Below are 22016 nucleotides of genomic sequence, written 5' to 3'. Positions count from 1 at the left end.
GATACATTTCTAAGAGGGGACGTTTCTAAATGTAATTTCTGTTCCACATAGTTTGAGTTTTATGACCCTGAATTACCTGAGTGATAGGCCTATATAGTTTTGTCTAATAAAAAAATCTAGGCTTTTAAAAGTGACTGACGTAGAAGCTAGGTGTGATTTCATGAGGTACTCTTCCTGTGGCTGGAGGTAAATTGAGTTCAATCTGAGTGAGATAGCCTACCGTAAATGACAGTGCCAGCCCTCCCTGTTGAAAACCCATTGATTCGTTGGCGATGTATTTTTCGTTATAAAGACTTTTGTATGACGTGTATAAAAATCAATGAATATTAAATACGGTGAAATACTATTAAATATTATAACGTTTCAATTGTTGCCAATTTGTTTGATGTCCGAAAGGAGAGTTCTGACATACTATGAGTGTGGCGGTAATCATGCTTCCGGGAAAAAGGGGTAGTCATTGTCACCCCCCCCCTTTTTTTTATGTCAGTAGGAGTTTTAAGGATCTCTGAGCGAGAACTCTTGCTTGTTGCCATCAGTAAAGAGAACTCCTGATTGTTTGAGCCATTGACCAACTTGGCAACTTTTTTCATTTGGGCGCAATGTGTCCCAGGGAAGGTAGGCCTATGTGTTTACTTGTGTGTATGTGATTGTACATATTCTACAAATTGTGATTTGTTTGGGTTTCCCTTTGGTGATAGGCTGTTGAAATGCCTCAGTTAAATCAAAGTTAGAATATAATTAATTTAGTCTATTTTGTGGTGATATTTCACATTATTCATTTGTCATTAAGCTCTCCAATGGCTTGTGTGCTGAAAGTAGGCAACAACTTTGTAGTTTCTTGAGTTCAACTTTAGATCCAATACTAATTTTGTTTGAGACTGTTGCAAACTGCTCTGAGATTGTCACATGCATGGAAAATGGGAAGTGGTTTGAGAATGTCTTCGTCACACTTCCATTTTGTTGTTGTCCTTTGATTGATGTAGGTCCATTACGCATGAATTGCCACTTGGCTATTTTGAACAATACAATTTAATGAATCCCTTCGCATGGTGGTGGTCAATTGAACCGAAGCAATTGATGCTCATAAAATATTATTGTCTTTACTCTCCAGCAGACAAGGCGATGCAGTAATGAGGACTTGATACAGACCACAGACTAAACTAGAGGTTTAGCTTCTAAAGTGGTGAAAATCATGATCAGAGGTGAGTACTGTAACTATCTCACTATTAATATAGTCTGTTTTCTTTGATCAGTAGTATCATTTTGTGCAATTTAACCAACTTGCGCTCTCCCTCTGCACTTCCAGACATTGTCATAGTGCAGCACCCTGTCTCTGTATGTGCACCAGTGAACTACAAGGTGACTCTGTGTGTTCGGGCGGAGGGCACAGGTGTCCTCAGCTACCAGTGGTTCAGATCAGATGAGACAGAGGTCTGTGTTTGAGGAGTCTCACTACCACTGTGACTTATTTCTCTCTTCTAGCGTTACTGTACATGTTAAACTAATGCAGTTTAACCAATGCAATTATAACATACTTTTTTAAAGGTACTTGGTGGGACTGAAGCAGACCTGACTATAACAGCTCTCAGGACTCAACTCTATGTGTGTCGAGTAAACGACCAGTTTTGCAACTGTGTGTTCAGTGAATGGGTCAAGGTCAAAGTCCTGGACATTGATAAATCAGGTAAATGCCAAGCTGGTGGCTTCTCATCACCACAGGCCATTCATTTGTCGTCGGTCTGTGAGGTCAAACTGAATAGTAGAATAGCTGAATAATGTTATGAAATACTACCATTACCACAGTCCAGCACAACAACAACAAACAAAACAAACATCTTTATTTGTCACGCGGTGAGACACACGCACATCACACAGTGTAGGCGGCGAAAGACACGCGCACACACACACACGCACAAAATGGCTGGAGCATCCACCGATGAAACGTCTTTCTGCTCTTAACCCATCAAACCCATGAAATACACAGTGTCTATTTTGACTGTAGTGAACTGCAAATTTCTATAGTTCAGTGCTGTAGGTTTGAAAGTCCTCATTCTCCCCAGGTCTTCCGGAAGCATGGGGAGGAGAGCCACATATCGCCGTCCACCCCAAACCCCAGACCGTCCGGCAGGGGGAGAGACTGACCCTCCAGTGCTTTGCCTTCGGTATACCCATCCCACACTACCAGTGGTACAGGAACGGGCTCCTGCTGCAGGACAAGTCTGCTGACACACTGCTGGTAAGGAGGTGGCAGAATCCACTGTTTATTTACTACTGTGCCACGTGTCCCAGTGTCTATCATGTCCAGTCACGTGGGCAAACAAGCCAGTGTAAACACTGTGATAGATTAGTTGGGTAGCTGATTTATCTTGTGCTTGGGCCTAACCAAACAGTGACGGGAATGTGTTTGATTATATCTCTTGTAGATAGAGAAAGCAGCAGCCGACCATGCAGGATCGTACCTCTGCTCTGTGTCTAATGTTCTAGAGGAGAGATGGACAGAGCCAGTAGATGTTGATATAGGTAGGCTGCTTTACTGTCTGTCTTGTACACCAGGCTTGTACGCCATGTCATTGTCTACTAATTTGTCCTTTCATGTTTTATTGTCTCTTGAGTCACTCAGTTTTTTTATTTATTTTAAATCTCTAACATATGCATCTCAATTCTATCTTATTTTATTTTGCTTTTTGAAATGTTAGGTTGCCTTTTAAACATCTAAATACATTTTGATTTGATCTGGACAGGGAAAACTGGCTTGTATACAGCTTGACTGTTGATTGGTGTGCATTGCCCCTGACAAATAAACCAATAAATTAAATGAAAATAAATTGAATGAACCCAGCTCTAACAATTTTTTGTAGTAGTGGAATCTCTCATTACTTAGAAATCCCTAGTATCCACCTCCCATTACAGTAGCCTACATGTGTGCAAAGCCATTAAATGGGTCTTTCCATTCAGCTGAGGATTGGAAGGTACTTTCCCATTTTTGGTAGAAGGAAGTTGTTTCACTCAGTCACTGAAGTGAAACTCACCCTTATGGTTCCCTTTTACTAATTAAAGAAGTTATGGCCCAAACAGCATGTCGACTCTCTGAGAATATGCCTGAATAGAAACTGAACGTCCAGACAAGTCTGAACAAGATTTTTTGTCTGTTTCCCTTTCTTGCAGTAGTGCCGCCTCCTCAGCTTCCTGGTCCAACACCCACAGGTATGGCCCAATGGAAACGGCACGTCACCTCTGGTGGATTGTTTAGAATGTGGCTCATGCAGTATCTCGTAAAGGGAAACATTTATCGTGTCGTCTTTCATATATTGCATATGCACATCCTTATAACAAATTCCATTTTGGTCTCCTTTTCCAGCAACTGACAAAGTTGCTCTGCTGATCGGCAATCTGAATTACTCCCACCACCCTGGCTTGATGGCCCCCACTATGGACGTCCATGAGCTGGCCAACCTGCTGCAGCAGCTGGGCTTCCGTGTGGTGTCCTTGCTGGACCTCACCAGGGAGGAGATGCTGGCTGCCATTGACAAGTTCCTTCAGCTTCTGGACAGGGGGGTGTATGGTAAGTTCAATATTTCTCTACAGTAGGAGGCTACAGTGCTATGGAATGTCCCATTTTGAAGTTTCTCGAAGATTAAATGTTTTTCCCTCAGATAAAAGTCGAAAGTGCTGTCTTTCTGTGTTCCTTTGTTCTCAACTAATCTTGCCCTTATCCTTTGATCTTTTTTGTGTCATGGTTCATGAATCTACGAGCCTGGTGTGGTTTGAGTGTTCAGTTGAGTGGGCAGATACAGTAAGAGGCCTGAAGGAGAAGTGTGGTCTTTGATGTTGGGGACGAGATGCCTTGCTATGTATAGCTGTTTCCGAAGGCCTGTAGCATTTTGAGATGGCAGTTTTATTTAGTAGCTGTAAAGGGTGTTAAGCAACCTAGCAAGCTGTCAGCTTGCTGATTTTACAGTGTTATAAGCTGAGAACTACATCAGATATGTTACATTCTATATGAAAATTCTAACCATTCAGATTTGCTGATAAAGTCATATCTTAGCTTCTATGTATATAAGACCCAAACAGCTTCTGTCATACTTTCTCAATTAGGGCTGGGTATCGATTCGAATTTCAAGAATCGATTCGATTCCAATTCACAAGGTTCAGAATTGATTATCACGATTCAATTCGATTCGATTCAATATCGATTTGGTTAGTGTTACTAAAACCTTTTTTTTATTTTTTGCTGTAACCTTAATTACATGACTGCCAAGTTATGCAACACATCAATACTAGGGCTGGGTATCGATACTGATTTCCAAAAATGAATGAATGAAAATATGAATCATTGAATGAATTAATGAACTATTCATTCCTTCATTTATTTTTTCATACAAGATTGATTTTGGGATTCATGAATCGATTCTGAATCATTTGATTCAGAATCGATTCATCGATTTTTTTTAACACAGCCCTATTCTCAATGTAGTCTACCATACTGTGTATAGGCTTTGGGGAGTGTAATATCCATAAAGATAAAAACAACAACCCTTGTCGGACAGATACATGGGCTATGGCTCATCAACATCCCACTTTCATTACCCCAAAAACTCAGCAACCTTTTGATGTGCTTCTCTAAACCCTTTCACCCTGTCTTCTCACTGCTCTGTTGCTGTGCTGTACTTAACATAATGAATACGGAGAAACGGTAAAGTCGAAGATGCATCAAAGCTCTTCACTGGCCGAGTATGAAGCAGCATGACCGATTTGACATCTCACTGTACATCACCTCCCATAGGCCTCTTCTACTACGCGGGTCACGGCTACGAGCGCTCGGGGAGGAACTACCTGGTACCCATCGACGCCCCGCAGCCGTACCAGCCAGGGAACTGTGTCTGCGTGCAGAGGGTCATGGGTCGCATGCAGGAGCGCCGGACAGCCCTGAGCGTGGTACTACTGGACACCTGCAGAAAATGGTAAGGCTTTGGAATGAGGGTTCAGCATGGCTTGTAATGATACTCATTTCCTTCAGAAATGGCTGATATTCATGAGGCTTTCATGCGTTGTTTTGTACTGCATCTCAAACAGGTACAACCTGGACTGTATAGCATCTGAAATCAAGCCCTTGGTTCCGATGGGAAACACAGTGTATGGATATGCCACGTATGTACTCTTTCAGTGGCACTTCCAAACCATTAAAGAATCTCATCAAAGCAGTCATCGCAATACAGTTTTGAATGAAACCTCTGTATGGATAGAGTGACGACTGTCTCTGCAGGTGTGAAGACGCTGAGGCTTTCGAGGTCCAGGACGGACGGAAGAGCACAGGGATCTTCACCAAGTACCTGAACAAGCACATCCTGCTGCCAGAGAGAGTCACCCGTGTCCTGGAGCAGGTGTCTGAGGGTGAGTGCCCCCTGGTGGGCGGTGGTGTCAGTAGCCCCCTCTGGTGGCGCGGAACTGTGTCTTGTAGTGCTGTCGTCATTCTCAAAGGACTTCTCCAAATGTATGATGTTCATGGGATACCAGGGAGCCCACAATACAGGTTGTGTGTACGGTATGGACCTGGCTTTAGTCTACTCAGTTTGAGGTTGTGTGTATGGTATGGACCTGGCTTTAGTCTCTTCAGGTTGAGGTTGTGTGTATGGTATGGACCTGGCTTTAGTCTCTTCAGGTTGAGGTTGTGTGTATGGTATGGACCTGGCTTTAGTCTCCTCAGGTTGAGGTTGTGTGTATGGTATGGACCTGGCTTTAGTCTCTTCAGGTTGAGGTTGTGTGTATGGTATGGACCTGGCTTTAGTCTCTTCAGGTTGAGGTTGTGTGTATGGTATGGACCTGGCTTTAGTCTCCTCAGGTTGAGGTTGTGTGTATGGTATGGACCTGGCTTTAGTCTCCTCAGGTTGAGGTTGTGTGTATGGTATGGACCTGGCTTTAGTCTCCTCAGGTTGAGGTTGTGTGAGGTTGTGTGTATGGTATGGACCTGGCTTTAGTCTCCTCGGGTTGATTTCAGTTTGTTTCCATTACAACCGACGACTCGTATTGAAAAGGGAAGTACTGTACCATAACAGAAGAAATTCAACTCTCTCTTGAGTTAATCACCATCCAGGTTCCTGCCGTATAGAAAATACTTATCTTCTTCTCTTAAAAGAGTGCTTGAGAGCCCATTAGAGAAGGAACATATCTCCCTGTGATGAAAGTATCAGTTCTGTAAACAGGGTGAGTGTGGAATTTGTTGTTCAGTCTGCTGGTTGGAAACATACACACACACACACACACATGTTGACATCCACCAGCACCTCCGTCACTGGCTACTCCCCTGGCCTGCAGGTGTCCTGCGGGGAGCAGGGGGGGAGCAGCCAAGCCCCTGGGCCTGGGCGCAGCTTGTTTGGTTGTTTGATGCGGTCTCTCCGGTAACATGACTTTGTGGGACGGTGCCGCATGAGCATGTGACCTCATTCTCTGGAAATTCACGCTGGGGGCTGCAGGAAACCTGAGCACCGTCGCGTCGAAGACAGCTGCCCCACCGCGTGCCCCCCACCCCCCTCCGCCTGCACCCCCTCTCCACCTGCTCCCCCGCCCCCCTCCTCCTCCTCCTCCTCTCCTTCTGCACTCACTCACCATTCAGCTGGGCTCTGTAAGCAGGCCTGCCTTTGTGACACTGACTGACTGACTACTTGCGTGTGTGTGTGTGTGTGCGTGCGTGTGTGCGTGTGTGCGTGTGCGCGTGTGCGTGTGTGTGTGTGTGTGTGTGTGTACTGCCACTGGCCAACAAACACAAATCCATATTAATGAAACTGTTCGAATTGACTGGTTTGCCTCATTCCAACTTAGCAATACATTTAACAATATTGTCGAAAGCTCTCCTAATACTGTTCTTTTGACATGTACACTTGCTTTAGCTATAAAATATCAAAATATCAACCACTTGCTTATGCCATCTCTGCATATGGGTATAATTGCAAAATTATAGTTTTGATATTTGGCAGCTTAGGGCATGTACATAAAATGTGTGTACGAGGACTCCAACTTGCTGGACTGGCAAAAAAATTCAGCAAAACAGTTAAGTACTGTTCTGTGTCTGCCATCATTGTGTGTGTGTGTGTGTGTGTGGAGCGGAGGGAGGGTTAGGGTTCTCTATCTGGTCTTGATTTATTTATAAATGGAAAATGGAGTTGTTGATGATGCACTGCTGTCTACTCGCTATGCCTAATGGGAACACGTTGGAGACAGCTTGCCTAAAATTATTGCTGGAGCCAAGTCCCCTGCAAAGTTTTATAGTGAGCCTGTATCCACGGCCTGGAATAGGGTTCCGGGAGTTCGCTTGACTTTCTGTAGGTTTCCACAGCGTCCCATAGGTTGATGATGCCTTATACCCATACTCTCAGTGCTTCATAATGTATGCACATTTTGTTTTGAAGTTTGGAGTCGTTTATATTTACTCAGTTCAGAATTTAACTTATTAGGAATTCTTGCTGTGCCGGTGTTACTGTACTATATACAGTGCGCATATCAGATCAGGATTTGTTTTATTGCCATGCAGTTTTTCACCTTCCTAGGAATTTGCTTTGTCGTGATGCATAACATGGACAGAGTGCGGGATCGAGACAGGACAGTGCAAAGAGCAAAGAAAAGAAAAGAAAATGCTAGTGCAAAACAGGATAAGCTAAGACATCCGACATTAACCTACGTGCTCTCCATCTGTTCCTCTGTTCTCCTCAGATCTCGGCCGAGACCCTCTAGTGAAAGGCAAGCAGGCAGTGGAGATCAAACACACGCTGCAGGAGCCTCGCGCGCTCACAGACCCCATCAGAACCACGGGCCACACCAGGGAGCTACGCCAGAGGAACATCTGCTGGAGACAGGCCAACGGTGAGCTCCGGAAAAACAGCCCGAATACTGGACCTTGACCCCCAACCTTTTTATTTGTACCAAACTGTAACACTCGCTCACTGACTGATACTGACTTATACAGTGCATCCGGAGAGTACACACACACACACACACACACACACACACACACACCCCGCACGCGAGGTGCCTCAACAAAGTACTGAGTAAAAAGTCTGAATACTTGTACATGCAATATTTCATTTAAAAAAAATATTTTTTTATACACTTGCAAAAAATACTAAAGGTTTTTCACTTTGTTATTATGGGGTATTGTGTGTAGATTGATGATGGAAAAAATGCATTTAATCAATTTTGGAATAAGGCTGTAACATAAAATATGGAAAAAGGCTGTGAGTACTTTCTGGATGCACTGTAGCTTTATGTATGCAAACAACCTTTGTTTCTATTGTATTGGCTACAATACAATAGTCTTTCAATGTCTAGATCTAAGGGGAAGAAAAACAACATCCACAATTTCCAACACTTCCCGGTCTTCGGCTTATGACATGCTGTAGTTAGGAAGGCTACCGTACCATGAGTCATTATATGTCGTGGCTATTGCGCCACTGTTGGAAGAGCTGTTGGACTGTTTGAGGGGAAAGCAGAGGGAACTTGTTTCTATACTGCATGTGTTCAATGGTTACTAATTGATCACAGGTTTCACGCATCAGCAGGGAGATTCTCTCTTAGATACAGCAAATGTTGGGTCTGGTAATATTGTCTCACTGTGTGACGTTCATCCTTCACAGAATTGCCAGGCCAGCGACTGCTGCAGTTTCCTTGCGGAGTTGAGGTGGAAGTCAGTTTCTCAGCCTTGTTCTCAAATGTGATGGTGGCCTTTGCCATTGTGAAGAGCACTGGTCCCATTGCCCAGGACTGCACAGTTGGCCTGACGAGCACACCTGTAAGTTACCTCACTCTTAACGAGATGCTGTCACACAAATGTGTCTCGAGGGCAGGAGGGGGAGATACACAGTCCTCAATGTCCAAAAGTTACATCTGTTCTGCACAGATTAAGATTTAGTTAACAGGGCTTCCGGAACCCTCTTGAGGCCCCTAAAAGCCATGCATATCCGGACACCAAATGTGATGTCTCTAGGAGTAAAAAAAGAAAAAAAGATTTGTGGTTTTCATTGTAGGCTCGCTTAACAGGACGTCTACACTGTTTCCTGTTGCAGGCACAGTTCTCAAGACTGTTGCTTCCTAGCTGTGTAGGTATAGATATACCTACAGTACTGTAGATAGCTCTGCAGGTATACTGTAGATACAGTATACATACTGTATATAGCTCTGTAGGTATACTGTAGATATACTTACTGTAGATGGCTGTGTATGTATAGATGTACATACTGTAGATAGCTGTGTATGTATACTGTAGATGTACATACTGTCTAGTTATGTAGGTACTGTAGATGGCTGTGTATGTATAGATATACACACTGTAGATGGCAGTATGTTGTAGTAGTTGTAGGTATTCAGTATGTCTCATGGTCTTATAGTCATCTCAAGGTGTTGGACTACCTCTTTGTAATCTTTAGACTTTGTCTCCATCTCATGGAGTACCTTTGCGATCTTTATTGCACATAAAACAACATTATATGTACTTGCAGTACAGCTAAAATGGCTGCTAAGAGTTCAAGTTCTAGAACCCCTCTTTTCTCATGTTCACATGCAAGATCTTATCCTCTGATCTGCTTGAAGTCATACTGTATTGACCCTTCTTAGGCCTCTTTAAGGTTTCATAACTGCAGTAACTTATTACCAGTGAGGCTAAACTGCAGTCACATTGTGAAGTTTTACATAAAATAAAAATGTTTGACTACTGTGCCCATATATGAACTTCCTTTCCTGTCAGAAGTCACTGAAGTTAGATGAGAGTAGGAGCATTGGGGTAGGAGGTTGTGAAAAGGAATTGGTCATCTCCTCCTCCACCAACCATGGCTTGGCGCATACTGACACCTAGTGGCTGAATGTGTGAAATTATCCTTGTCTTAAAATCTGTGTAATTCTGAATATTAAAATCTGTGTAATTCTGAAACACCATTTTACACACCAACGGTACGCCTTCATGTTTTACCCTAGTAATTAATTCAATTTGGTCCCTCAACTGCTTCACCTTTAGGTGATGGAGGACATATTCTCAGGTCCACACATGTCAGATGAGATGGACTCTCTGCTGCTAAATCACTCTGAGAATCCTGACAGCAGTCTCAGACTTTGTGGCCTTCAAAAGCTCCAGGTATGACTACATTATCTGACCTTGTATTCCAGTAAGTGCCTGAGGTGCATTTGCAGTGAACAATACTATAGAATAGAATGGCGCATTCTCACTGGTGATTTCAACCCGGGGTGACCAGACATGTAATTTCTCACTCGCAATTTCAACACAAGGTGAAACTTTCAACCCGGGTTGAGTCAACTCTGCTGCAGGTCAGGGTGGATATCTTTCAACCCGGGTTGAGTCAACCTTGCTGCAGGCCAGGGTAGATATCTTTCAAACTGGGTTGAAATGCTCGCCCAGGGTTGAAAAGCCAGTGAGAGACGGCAAAGGTTTCTCACCCTGGGGCGAGCGCCTTCTGAAATTACTTTAGCAATGCAGTTACGGAATTACTATAGCAATGTAAAGTTCTGTGTGTAAATGCTCAACCCGTGTTGAAAATATGCAGGGAGAAATGGTCACTCTGACCCCAGGGTGAGTCAACCGAGTATATTTAGAACGTTGTATTTCACAGTGCAAGTGTGAAAACACGCAGGGTCGACTCACCCTGGGTTGAAATCGCCAGTGAGAATGTGCCTTTAGACATCCCGGTATCCCATCTCATACTCTAATGTATTACAGTGTTCTGTGAAAGACGTGTGCACTGATTGTCCTCTCCAAAGGGATCCCTGGTGATAACGGTGGACCTATACTATACTAACAAAGACAGCGGGCTGCGCTTGAAAGAAAGAAGACAGCTGAACGCAGGGAGGCCTATGGTGGCGTCCTGCAAACTCTACAGCAAAAAGCAAGCGGGGATATGTGAAAGGAGAGAGGGTGCCGTTGCTCAAAGCATGGGCCATATTTCCAATAGAACCAAGCCCCCCCCCCAGGTCCTGGGGGGGCCTGTCACCAGGAAGGCGGAGTGTGCGGCCAAAATCACGGCGGCCAGTAGCAACGAGCCAGAGGAGAATGATGAGAACGAGCTGCCAGACACTTTTAAATAATTCCTCTCTTAAACAGACTACACACGTTTGATCGACCCCTATTGAGTATGATCGACCCCTATTGAGTATTTTATTGTATAGCAGCTATTGTGTGCGTGTGTGTGTGCGTGTGTGCGTGTGTGTGCGCACGCAATATGTTCCAAGCACCAGCTGTTCTCAGCATGACACTCAGTTAAGCATTATTTATTCTAACACAACACAAGGGATTTAGAAATGGGCAGTTACAACTTTATTTTTTTAATTTTTTTATTAATACGACGACCTATAGCGAGATGAGACTGTAACTGTCTTCATAATAAAATATCTAAGACCCATAATAAGTTGTTTCTATGATTGTGTTTGTAAATAATGTGAATCATGAGTAGCCTAGGCAACCATAATTTGTCTGTTTTTGTTGTTGATCTGTTAGTCTCGCGATACCAGGCTTTGGAGAGTCATCATCAAAAGTTTATTTGGATCATGGATGATTTGGACAGGACAATGTGCACGTACATAAAATGTTCAGGAACATTAAAATGGCTACACCAGATTCTCTGATTCGTGAGTCTATCTGTGGACTGTTACATTAGTTAGTCATTTAGCAGAGGCTTTTATCCAAAAAGACATTTGCAATGTAAATTGCATTCAGTGCATTTACTTTGTCAATATTTCATTTAGTTTGTGAAGGATGGTTTGATTTCTGATGGTGATCGGGTTCGCATCACTATAAAATCACACGCAAGTGATGGAGTAGCCTAGCTGTGTAGATTTATGAGCAATCTACTGCCTTCTGCTGGTGTGCAGCGGTATTGGCGACTCATGCTACAATCGGACACACGGACTGACACATCGGTGGTTACAGCTTAAACCCCTTAAGTATTTTCCAAAACGTCAAGGGGAATTAATGAATGGGAAATTCACTTAAACAGCTTGTTGCGGTCATTGTAAACGTTAGCTCGACTAGCTAGCTGCTAGCTAGTTTTGTAGTTGGCTCTGGATAAACCATGGATGTAATAGAACAGGGATAAGGGATAAACTCGCCACGAATAGCTAACTTTGGCTAGTTAGGCTATTGATATGCTGAAGTAAGTCGCGGTCCACACTTCATTATGGTCTCCAATAACACAATTTGACGCTTGTGTTCACAACAGTCAATAATTTTGTTTAAATTAAAATGCCCCAAAGTAGTCTACAAGAACATGAACATGCTGCCTTCTCAACTATAAATTTTCCATTTACACCAGACGTACCAACAGCCCCGGTAGCTCGCCGTGATCGTATAGTGGTTAGTACTCTGCGTTGTGGCCGCAGCAACCCCGGTTCGAATCCGGGTCACGGCATTGCGAAACAATGTCACGGCACAAGGGCTGTCCTTTTCCGAAAATCAGTAATTAGTCATCTCTTTGTCCCACGAATGAAAAATGTAAATAGCTACTGCTGCATTCTCCAGATAATTTAACAGAATAATACAAATTAGAAAAATGGTGTTGTTTCCAAAACGGTAGTCTACCACCAGGGGGGGCAAGATACTTTCGAAAGGCAGCAGTTGTAAGTCTTTGTAAATTAAATAGTGGTAATAATATAACAGTCTAGTATGATGGTGGAAAGTTATTTTAACTACTCAAAGTTAGCATATAGCTGCCTACTAGATCTATCATGGCACCATGGAGTGCACTATCTATATTGCACTACTTTTTAGGTTCCCATTGACGTCAGTCTGGTCCAGGGATCCACCCCCAGCTCAAGTTGCATCTGTGAATGATGAATCAATGGTCATCCGTCGCCCGACACCGACAGTGTATACAGGGTGAGAGACTGGATCTGGATGCGGGCAACCTTTCTTCACCACTGTAGTGCCCGTAGTGTGTCCACTACATGGGATAACGATGCACTGCTTCCTGGCAGTCAAATCTTCAGATGCGTTTCGTTTGGATGAACGGGAAATGTGGTCAGTGTGACATTTCGTAGGCTATATGCAGTGTTCCGTTTATTGTTCTGGTCCTAGACGCAGACCAGCAACTCTGTGAGAAGATGTTGAGCCGATTTATGAGTGGCAGCATCAGGAATCTTGAGAGAGAATACAACTGCACCGTCAGATTCCTGGATGATACGGAATATACTTGCACAATTCAGGTCAGTTACCTGTAGGCTACCATCATCCCCTTTCATTCCCGCCTCAGAGGGTGCAATGCCGACCAAGCAGATCCCTGCATCCGGCAGGCTCCTACGGTATTTAGGCTACTGAATGTGTAGCCTACTGTCATTTCTATTTCTAAAAGCTGGAGTATCGTTTGAAGCTAAACTCTAGCCGCATTCCTCATATTATGCCTCAATATTTCGGGCGACCCAAATGTAGGCTACATTCTCCATCATAAAACTGGGTTTTGGCGTCACATGCAGAGTGCATGGTGTCCTAGTGGGTATAATTCAGCATCATCGACGCGCTCCAAGTTCGGAAAAGCGTATATCCGCGGGATCTGTGATGAAATGATTTGCGGGTAGGCCTATAGTGTGTTTCTACAATGTAACAGCCTAATATTTTCAGAAAAATGTTGGGTTGAACAGACGGTCCAACTTACTCAGGAGCAGAGTGTGACCGAACAATGCACAGCTAGTCCATCAATCAATAGGCTATTACTCTGGGGTTATTTTTGAGAGCATGTTGTTGTTATAATAGCCTATATAGACTAAGTCTTTATTCTTCTCATATGAAAATTCGTTTAGTGAGATTCTTGTAAGGCAGAGACAGGGGTAAGTGTACATGTCAGTCTGCTGCAAGTCTGGCTTTGATCCTTCCTTTGTTTCATGTTCAAGTCTGAAGTCAAGGCAGGGGAGAGAGGGCTAATCAGAATCAATGTTTGTATCTTTTGAGTGGTATGCTGCTCTCCTGGATTAAATCCCACTGGGATCTTCGGCTCAAACACACAGAGACATCCAACAAACCAAAGACACATTCCAAAGGCCCAGGGACACCTGTGGTGGAAGGAACGGTTGAAGCACCATGCATGGTTGCTGTCACCTGGAAGTCTTTGAATCATTTCCTTATGGTGGAGCAGGTTGTAAACAGTCCCAGGTTCCTGCTAGTCTTGGGGCTGAGCTGATGCTGGAGGTGGGCCAGGGAGGGAGGGAGGCAGGGGAAGCCAGCAGGTGTGCAGTTTGCAGCATTGCTTCGTGGTGTGGTTTGGGTGGGTGACGTCATAGGGGAGAGGGAGTTGATGGAGCAGCAAGCTCTGCCCCTCCCCCCGCCACTGGGGTCCCTCTCTGCCTGTACCCTAGCCCTGTGAGTCGTCTATCCGACCAGTCTATCGCCCTGTAGTCTGTCTGACAAGCCAAGCCATGAGGGGGGGGGGGCAGGGAGCATGTTCCTGGTTTAGTTCTCACCCTGCCCTCCCTCCCTCTGACAGCCACAGACACCCATGATTCCAGGACACTCAGGCTGGGGAGTGAGCAGTGAAAGGCCTAACTGGGTCAATCCCTGTCTGTCTGTCTCTCTCTCTCTTTCTCTCTCTCTCTCTCTCTCTCTCTCTCTCTCTCTCTCTCTGTCCCTCTCTACCTGTCTCTCTCTGCCACCCCCCCTTTCTCTCTCTCTCGACCCTCTTGTGTATATCCCATTCCCACTATGTGCTGAGATTCAATTCCCTTCGGAGCTGTTTTTCATTACAATCTTATCTTTTCACTAAACTGTTTCAACTGGCCCCACATTCAGGCTTGCCCCTGACACAGTAAACTATTTCAACTGGCCCCACTTCACCTGACATCCAACCTGCTCGGGTCAAATGAGGAAGCTGTGTGTGGGTGTCGATGCTCTCACATTTGAGAGAGTCATTGACAGCCACAATGACCTTGAATTTCACTTTGCAATAATGATGGATCCGTCCTCTGTACTGGGATGAGAGAGAGAGAGAGAGAGAGAGAGAGCAGATCTGATGGAAGGATCTCCCTCCTTGCCTGTTAGCCCCCTCTCCCCAGGCCTCCCCCACTCTGGGATGTGGTAACACAGCACTGGCCATGGCTGGGAATTAGGGTTGCAAAATTCTGTGAATATTCACAAAATTCCTAATGAGAATTTATGAGAATGAATGGGAATTAACAGGAATAAACTGGAAGTTTATGGGAATTAAAATGTTCCATTTTTTTTCAAACATGAACTGCCATTCAAACATGAACTTCACATCTCGAAGTTCATGTTTGAATGGCACAGGTCACACCAGCCAGGTGTCAGGGAGGGTTGGGGTTAGGAGAGAGAGGGATACAGACCCCGGGAGGTCCTAATTATATACGACCTGTTGACTCTGTCCATCAATTTCATTGATGTTTTGCCATTTTGATCTGAATGCAGGATTGAAGCACTGTTGAGGTAACAAGACTCCAAAGTGCAGAGATGGGATGCACTTCACTGAGATGATGTGACATCAAAGCAGTGTGCTCAGATTCTAAAGCTGAACTCTAGCCTAACATTATTCCAATTTTCTCCTGTCAAATGTACTATTCATCTGATGGAGTCGGGCCTCTAGCTGTGTTTGCTGTCCTTTTCAACATTTCAAAGTCACCCAGTTGAATCCGCACACAGGCACGGGAAGCCTGAGCAAGCTGACTGACTGCATCTCCAGAGGTGATGTTCTGAGAGTGTCTCTGTAGGACTGCCATTCTAGCTATGCAGCCTATCGATAGATAGATACAGTAGATAGACAGACAGACAGACAGACAGACAGACAGACAGACAGACACAGATAGATAGATAGATAGATAGATAAAAAGAAAAGAAAAACACTAGAAGCAGAGTAGTAGAATAAAAAAAGAGGAGAACCAGGGAGGATATATATCCATATGTACAGCATGTGTACAGTATAGAATAGAATAAAGAATATATGCACATACATACATCCAGTCTGTATAAATACATATTTCTAGGAGTACACATACATACCATACATACATACATACATACATACATACATACATACATACATACATACATACATACTGTACAATTACTTCAACTAAAGTCTAAAAACTAGTGTAGTACCTTGGAACTGGAATGAGGAATTGATTAGTGCTGATAAGCAATTGTATGGACAAGCGATAACAAGAACCCCAATATACCTGTACTGGTTATTTATGGCTAAATAAACTTTCTATTCTAAAAACTTAACTTGTCAGTAAAAAGATGATTGTGTTTTAATTCCCACTCTTCGCCAGAGGTGAAGCTTATTTTTAACATCCAGTGAAGGTACCTCTGATTCCAGGTGTGAAGGCTACAGAAGCTCTGAAAATCACTCTTATTGACAACAATAGCACAGGGAAGATTCATTCCCAGGGTTTGCACTGGAAGTGTATTTGTGAAATGATCAGTAGACAGAGAACAGTGTGTTTTATAGCATAGAGGACTCTGTCGGCCTGCTTCACAGTCTGCTCTGTGTGTGAGCTGATCAGTTTTTGTCTCATAAAAGCAGAATCCATGACAATGGAGACCGGAGCCTCAGGACAAGGCCCAGCTACAGCTTTCCTCTAAGGGATATTAATTCTTCAGCCCACAGGGCCTCACCCTCACTGGGATTCTATGAATAATTATGAAGCTGGGATCGAGTGGATTGATCTGGCCTCTAACCACATACGTCCCTGCACCTCCCCCACCTCCGCCCCAGACTGCACCCCTCCTGTGACCTGATAGGTTGGATACAACTCTCAGAGCACACGAGTTAACTGTGGCTCTGCTCATTGAGATATATGGTGTGTTTGCTAGAAATTAATTTAACAGTAAGTATACTGTTACGGTAGGGAAATGTTTCTTTAGAGTCTAGGATAACCTGTCAGATCCTTAGCATGCATACAACTAACTTTTTACAAACACAAGAGAGAGGATACTACTCCCCTATCTGAGCCCATCTGTGACCGCCACTGGAGGTTTGGTCCTGATGTCTGCCAAGGTCATTTTTAAGTGTTTACAGATCATGAAAGTGTAAATTGTAAGCTTTCAAATGATGTGCCATACATTGACATCTGCAAATATTTGAAGAAGATATGCTTCTGTTAATGCTGGTACACCTGAAATCACTTAGCAGAGCAAAAGGGCTTCAACGATTCAGAGCTGTTCACACTTCTCACAGGACAATGGATTTTGGTGACAAAATATGACTATTTAGTGATCCTAAAACTGTTGTTTGTTATATTGAGTGGGTTCTTTGCAACTTCAATTGTCCTAATATGAAAAAAAAGTAAAACAGGAAAAACCTTTTTTTTTTCTTTTTTTTTAATTCGTCCTCTAGCGCATTTTGAGGACTGCAGACATCAGGACCAAACCTCCAGTGGTGGTCAAGAATAAAGTGAAAATAGAACTTTAACTTTGAATGCAAACTTTACTTTATTCATTAATTGTTTATCGGGGCAATAGCAAAAGCAAAAAAATAATACATGAATGGTAATAGTAATTAAATGAAATAGTAATAAGTAAATAAAATCATAAAAATGTAACCTTAGAGAGAGAGAGTTTACCCAGCTGCAGCCTGGCCTTCAACCAATCATGACCAACAGGCACACATCATGACCTTATACAGAGTGATCATCTCATGGTCATCTCATGCTCATCACATGCTCATTGTTACAAAGTCATCCTGACATCTAACAAAATCGCTCTAGTACATTCCCAATGAACACTACACATATACAGTTGCACATAACTGCTAGCATTGCATGTTATTTCATTTCAATGAATCTAGACATCACTTTGTTACTTTACTGCTCAGTCATCCCCCAGATAATCCTCAGTGTAAAACCCCAAACCCCCCTTAATAGGGGTCTCATCCAGGACCCACAGATACTCATACATCAGAATCTTACGTCCTCCTGGTGCAACCATTTCACCCCCTGTATTTTCTGAAGTGGTGCTTCCAGCACTCACAGAAGTGATGGTTATGGTTAAGTTATGGTTTCTACCGACTCGGCACGACCTCCTTAGCTCTACAGCATTCTTCAGCATTATTCTGCCCAGGTTGTGCTATCTTGACTTCATGGGGTTCACATGGTGCATCATGCAGAGGAACTGGGGACCCTGCAGGGGCCCCAATCACAGTTTCAGGGGATTTCATTCTTTTAGGACCAGGTGAAGACTTCCTTCTTCCCTCACTGGCCTCTGGTTTGACCCTTGTGACCTCTTGGACCAGTAGATAGCATTCTCCCGTCCTCACAGTGTCGAGGAGGAGGCTCAGGGGGGACAGGGCTCAAGAGACCGCAAGACAGGGTGCAAGAGACATCGCAGTGTACTGTACAATATCATACTCTAGAACCTTCCATCCCAGACAGAGGCCACCAGGCCACAGCCCACCCTGAGGCCGGAGGAAGCAGAAACGGTTTGGCGTCATTTTCTCAGGGGTGCTGTTCTGCCTCTCCAGAGGTCTGTCTCTGTGGTGTTCTCCATGGTGACCAGGCAGGGGGGCCGGGTGTTTTACATTTAAACACGGTGCCAGCGTCTCAGCTGTTGCTACAGTGACTCCACAGTTACGCGGCCAAAATGTGAGATCACTTCATTCAGGATATCCCGTTGCAGAGGCCTCAACAATGGTTGAACTGTTAGTGCCAGAGGAGGAGCACGGATGATAAAGTTACATGATACTCTGAATGCTATTGGAGGATGCTGCCGATGAGGTGATCGATGCCACTCCCACTTTGACCACCTCTACCCCCAAGTCTGCTGTTCCCCTGACCCATCACCCCGTCTCCTCCACAATGGTGTTCTCAGGGTAAACGTCCACGGCTCCTGTGTGCTCTACCCTACCCTACCCTAGACGCTCTTCATTGTGCCTCGCTGGGACACTAGAACAAACAAATCATTGTATTAAAACTGGAGTGTTTTTCCTCTATTCTCTTTCTTCCTATGTTGACAGGCTTTGTTCTGTGACGAGTCCTCAGTTGCCAGTGTTAGAGTTTGAAGTCAGTCAATGGAATTCCTGGCCTTCAGAAACTCAAAATGTCAGTGTCAGTTGTTGGGCTGTGCTGTAGGTGACTGCCCGCTAGGTAAAAGGATTATTTAAATTTAATTTTGTCTTCTGCTGCTCGGCAGATGTTGGTCTGGAAAATATCCCTTGCAATCCTGTTATATACTGTATATACATATACATATCTCTAGTAATGCCTAGAAATGTATCTATCATAACATAGTAAAAGATCGTTAACGGTTTAGATCTCTTGTCTGACCAGTCTTGTCTGACACTCTCAGCTCAGCTCCCTGCTGGCTCCAGGCCTCTCTCTGAGTGCCTGTGTGGTGGTGCAGTGATGAAGCAGACTGCCCCTCTCTTCTTCTCCTCTCCTGTCTCTCCCTCCCCTTCTCTCTTTCTCTCTCTCTCTCTCTCCCTCTCTCTCTCCCTCCCTCTCTTTCTTTCCCCCCCTCTCTCTCCCTTCCTCTCTCTCTCTCTCTCTCTCTCTCTTTCTCTCTCTCTCCATCACTCTCTCTCTCCCTCCCTCCTTCTCTTTCTTTCTCTCTCTCCCCCTCCCCCCCCTCTCTCCCTTCCTCTCTCTCTCTCTCTCTCTCTCTCTGGCTGTTCACACATTTCTCTCTCTGGGCCGAGGAGCAGCAGTCCTGGCTCTTCCTGCCAGATAGTCATGTGTGTGGGCCGTGACGGAGGAACAGCCGCGCGCGCGTGTGTGTTTTGGTGATCACGCTGGCTGCCACACTGTTGCTATGCTGCGTATTAAAGATTAAAATGTGTGCCGGGCCTGCATGTTTCATGAGGAGTAACCTCCTGAGGTGCGGCGCCGGTGTTTATGCCGCTGTCATGGCGCAACAGCGCTCCGATTGGCTGGCTGAGTTAGGCGGCAGCCAAGCCTGAGGGATTGCATCACTTCTAGAGAGGAGAGAGCAGGGAGGAAGAGGAGGGCCTGCCGTGTACCGAGCTCTGGTTCCTCTACCCCTCTCATGCGTTTCATTTTGGAAAGCAGCCACTTGCCATGCAGTCAGAAGCCTGTCTGGCAGATCACGAGACAGCGTTTTGATGCATCGTGGCGTGCCCCTGAACGGGCTGCCTAGCCCTGAGCAAGCTCTCCTACGTGACGTGTCCCTGTACGGGCTGCCTAGCCCTGAGCTAGCTCTCCTACGTGACGTGTCCCTGTACGGGCTGCCTAGCCCTGAGCTAGCTCTCCCTGACTGTCACACACATCTTCTGCTGCGGTGGAGCCTTGTGGGCAATCAGCTCGGACTGATCTGCGCTGGGTGTCTCTGGGATTTGACAGGGTACCTAGCGTCATAAAAAAAAGTTGAGCTAAACACAAAACACACACACACACACACACACTCTCACACACTAACAGTAAAGGTAGCTGGCTTGGCTACTGTACCACAGAATGGTACTGTACCACAGAATGGTATGTTTGTTTGTTTGCATAGCTGAGCATCCCCGTCTGGTCCCCTGTCACTCTTTGTGTGTGTGTGTGTTTGTGTGGGCTTGGTGGGGACAGACAGCAGGCGAGCGGTCTGTCTGTCCATCTGGGTGTCGATAGCCGCCTGCTGTGGTCTCCATTGTGCTGTCTGGGCTGCATTGTTAGAGAGAGAGGAATCTGAGAGGGGCCAAGGGTGCTGCTCCAGCTGGAGGCATGAATACCAAATCACCCCTGCTCCAGGGCAGTCTAACATGTCCCCCTGCTCCAGGGCAGTCTAACATGTCCCCCTGCTCCAGGGAAGTCTAACATGTCCTCCTGCTCCAGGGCAGTCTAACATGTCCCCCTGCTCCAGGGCAGTCTAACATGTCCTCCTGCTCCAGGGCAGTCTAACATGTCCTCCTGCTCCAGGGCAGTCTAACATGTCCTCCTGCTCCAGGGCAGTCTAACATGTCCTCCTGCTCCAGGGCAGTCTAACATGTCCCCCTGCTCCAGGGCAGTCTAACATGTCCCCCTGCTCCAGGGCAGTCTAACATGTCCCCCTGCTCCAGGGCAGTCTAACATGTCCCCCTGCTCCAGGGCAGTCTAACATGTCCCCCTGCTCCAGGGCAGTCTAACATGTCCCCCTGCTCCAGGGCAGTCTAACATGTCCCCCTGCTCCAGGGCAGTCTAACATGTCCCCCTGCTCCAGGGCAGTCTAACATGTCCCCCTGCTCCAGGGCAGTCTAACATGTCCCCCTGCTCCAGGGCAGTCTAACATGTCCCCCTGCTCCAGGGCAGTCTAACATGTCCCCCTGCTCCAGGGCAGTCTAACATGTCCCCCTGCTCCAGGGCAGTCTAACATGTCCTCCTGCTCCAGGGCAGTCTAACATGTCCTCCTGCTCCAGGGCAGTCTAACATGTCCCCCTGCTCCAGGGCAGTCTAACATGTCCCCCTGCTCCAGGGCAGTCTAACATCTCCTCCTGCTCCAGGGCAGTCTAACATGTCCCCCTGCTCCAGGGCAGTCTAACATGTCCCCCTGCTCCAGGGCAGTCTAACATGTCCCCCTGCTCAAGGGCAGTCTAACATGCCCCCCTGCTCCAGGGCAGTCTAACATGTCCCCCTGCTCCAGGGCAGTCTAACATGTCCCCCTGCTCCAGGGCAGTCTAACATGTCCCCCTGCTCCAGGGCAGTCTAACATCTCTCCTATGACCCTGAACGGCGCGAGGCTGAGAGGGCCGTCTGTAGCTGGGGAAACGCCACCGTAGAAACCGACTCGGGCCAAGGTGCAGAGAGAGCCTCCAGCCAGGGTCGCGCAAACAGATGGCACAGTCCACTGGTGATGTTTACATGCTTGGGCGGCATCATAAATGACTTTGCGCGGTTGACTGGGGGAGAGTGGGAGCTAAGTTATGACTGTGAATAAATAATCAGTACTATGGTGAGTGGGTGCCGGCGTATGTTCACCGATGAGGGGCCACCTATCTCTTTGGGCCAGGCCCTACCTCTCCTCCTCCTCCTCCTACAAAGGCCCCTCCTCCTCCTGCTCACCCCTCCTTCCGCCTCTCCTCTTCCTGCTGCTCCTCACCCCTCTCCACATCTGTGTGTGTGTG

At 45.6% G+C, this 22016-nt stretch overlaps 2 protein-coding genes across 3 annotated transcripts in view; both read left to right on the top strand.

Moving 5' to 3' along the window:
* Positions 1–489: 489 nt before the first annotated feature.
* On the top strand, positions 490–11596 carry malt3 (MALT paracaspase 3). 2 transcript variants are annotated; one of them, XM_084452513.1, is made up of 15 exons: positions 490–615; positions 1112–1202; positions 1307–1431; positions 1546–1684; positions 2061–2236; positions 2424–2520; positions 3166–3204; positions 3359–3562; positions 4784–4961; positions 5074–5148; positions 5264–5391; positions 7705–7854; positions 8625–8779; positions 9998–10114; positions 10756–11596. In XM_084452513.1, the coding sequence occupies exons 2-15, from the start codon at positions 1193–1195 to the stop codon at positions 11077–11079; spliced, it is 1917 nt and encodes a 638-aa protein (XP_084308639.1). In that variant the 5' UTR covers positions 490–615; positions 1112–1192; the 3' UTR covers positions 11080–11596. The 2 variants fall into 2 exon arrangements, with proteins under 2 accessions (XP_084308639.1, XP_084308640.1); XM_084452514.1 differs by having other exon boundaries at positions 522–615; positions 1115–1202.
* A 1493-nt stretch (positions 11597–13089) lies between these two features.
* The window catches only part of frmd5a (FERM domain containing 5a), a gene marked incomplete at both ends in the record, with an annotated part of 69283 nt that continues 60356 nt past the window's right edge, over positions 13090–22016 (top strand). The window contains one exon of the mRNA XM_084452573.1: positions 13090–13191. Coding sequence (XP_084308699.1) covers positions 13090–13191 — 102 coding nt within the window. The remainder of the gene's footprint in view (positions 13192–22016) is intronic.

Source organism: Borostomias antarcticus (genome assembly GCF_949987555.1).
Source record: "Borostomias antarcticus genome assembly, chromosome: 18".
Taxonomy (NCBI): Eukaryota; Metazoa; Chordata; class Actinopteri; order Stomiiformes; family Stomiidae; genus Borostomias; species Borostomias antarcticus.
Note: the sequence above shows the minus strand (reverse complement) of the source record. Positions and strands in the feature narration are given on the sequence as shown.

Bases quoted from the DNA above. Each gene is read 5' to 3' on its own strand.
- malt3 (XM_084452513.1), top strand. The intron at 2,237-2,423 runs GTAAGGAGGTGG...TATCTCTTGTAG, and splicing joins AGTCTGCTGACACACTGCTG to ATAGAGAAAGCAGCAGCCGA. The intron at 3,205-3,358 runs GTATGGCCCAAT...CTCCTTTTCCAG, and splicing joins TCCTGGTCCAACACCCACAG to CAACTGACAAAGTTGCTCTG.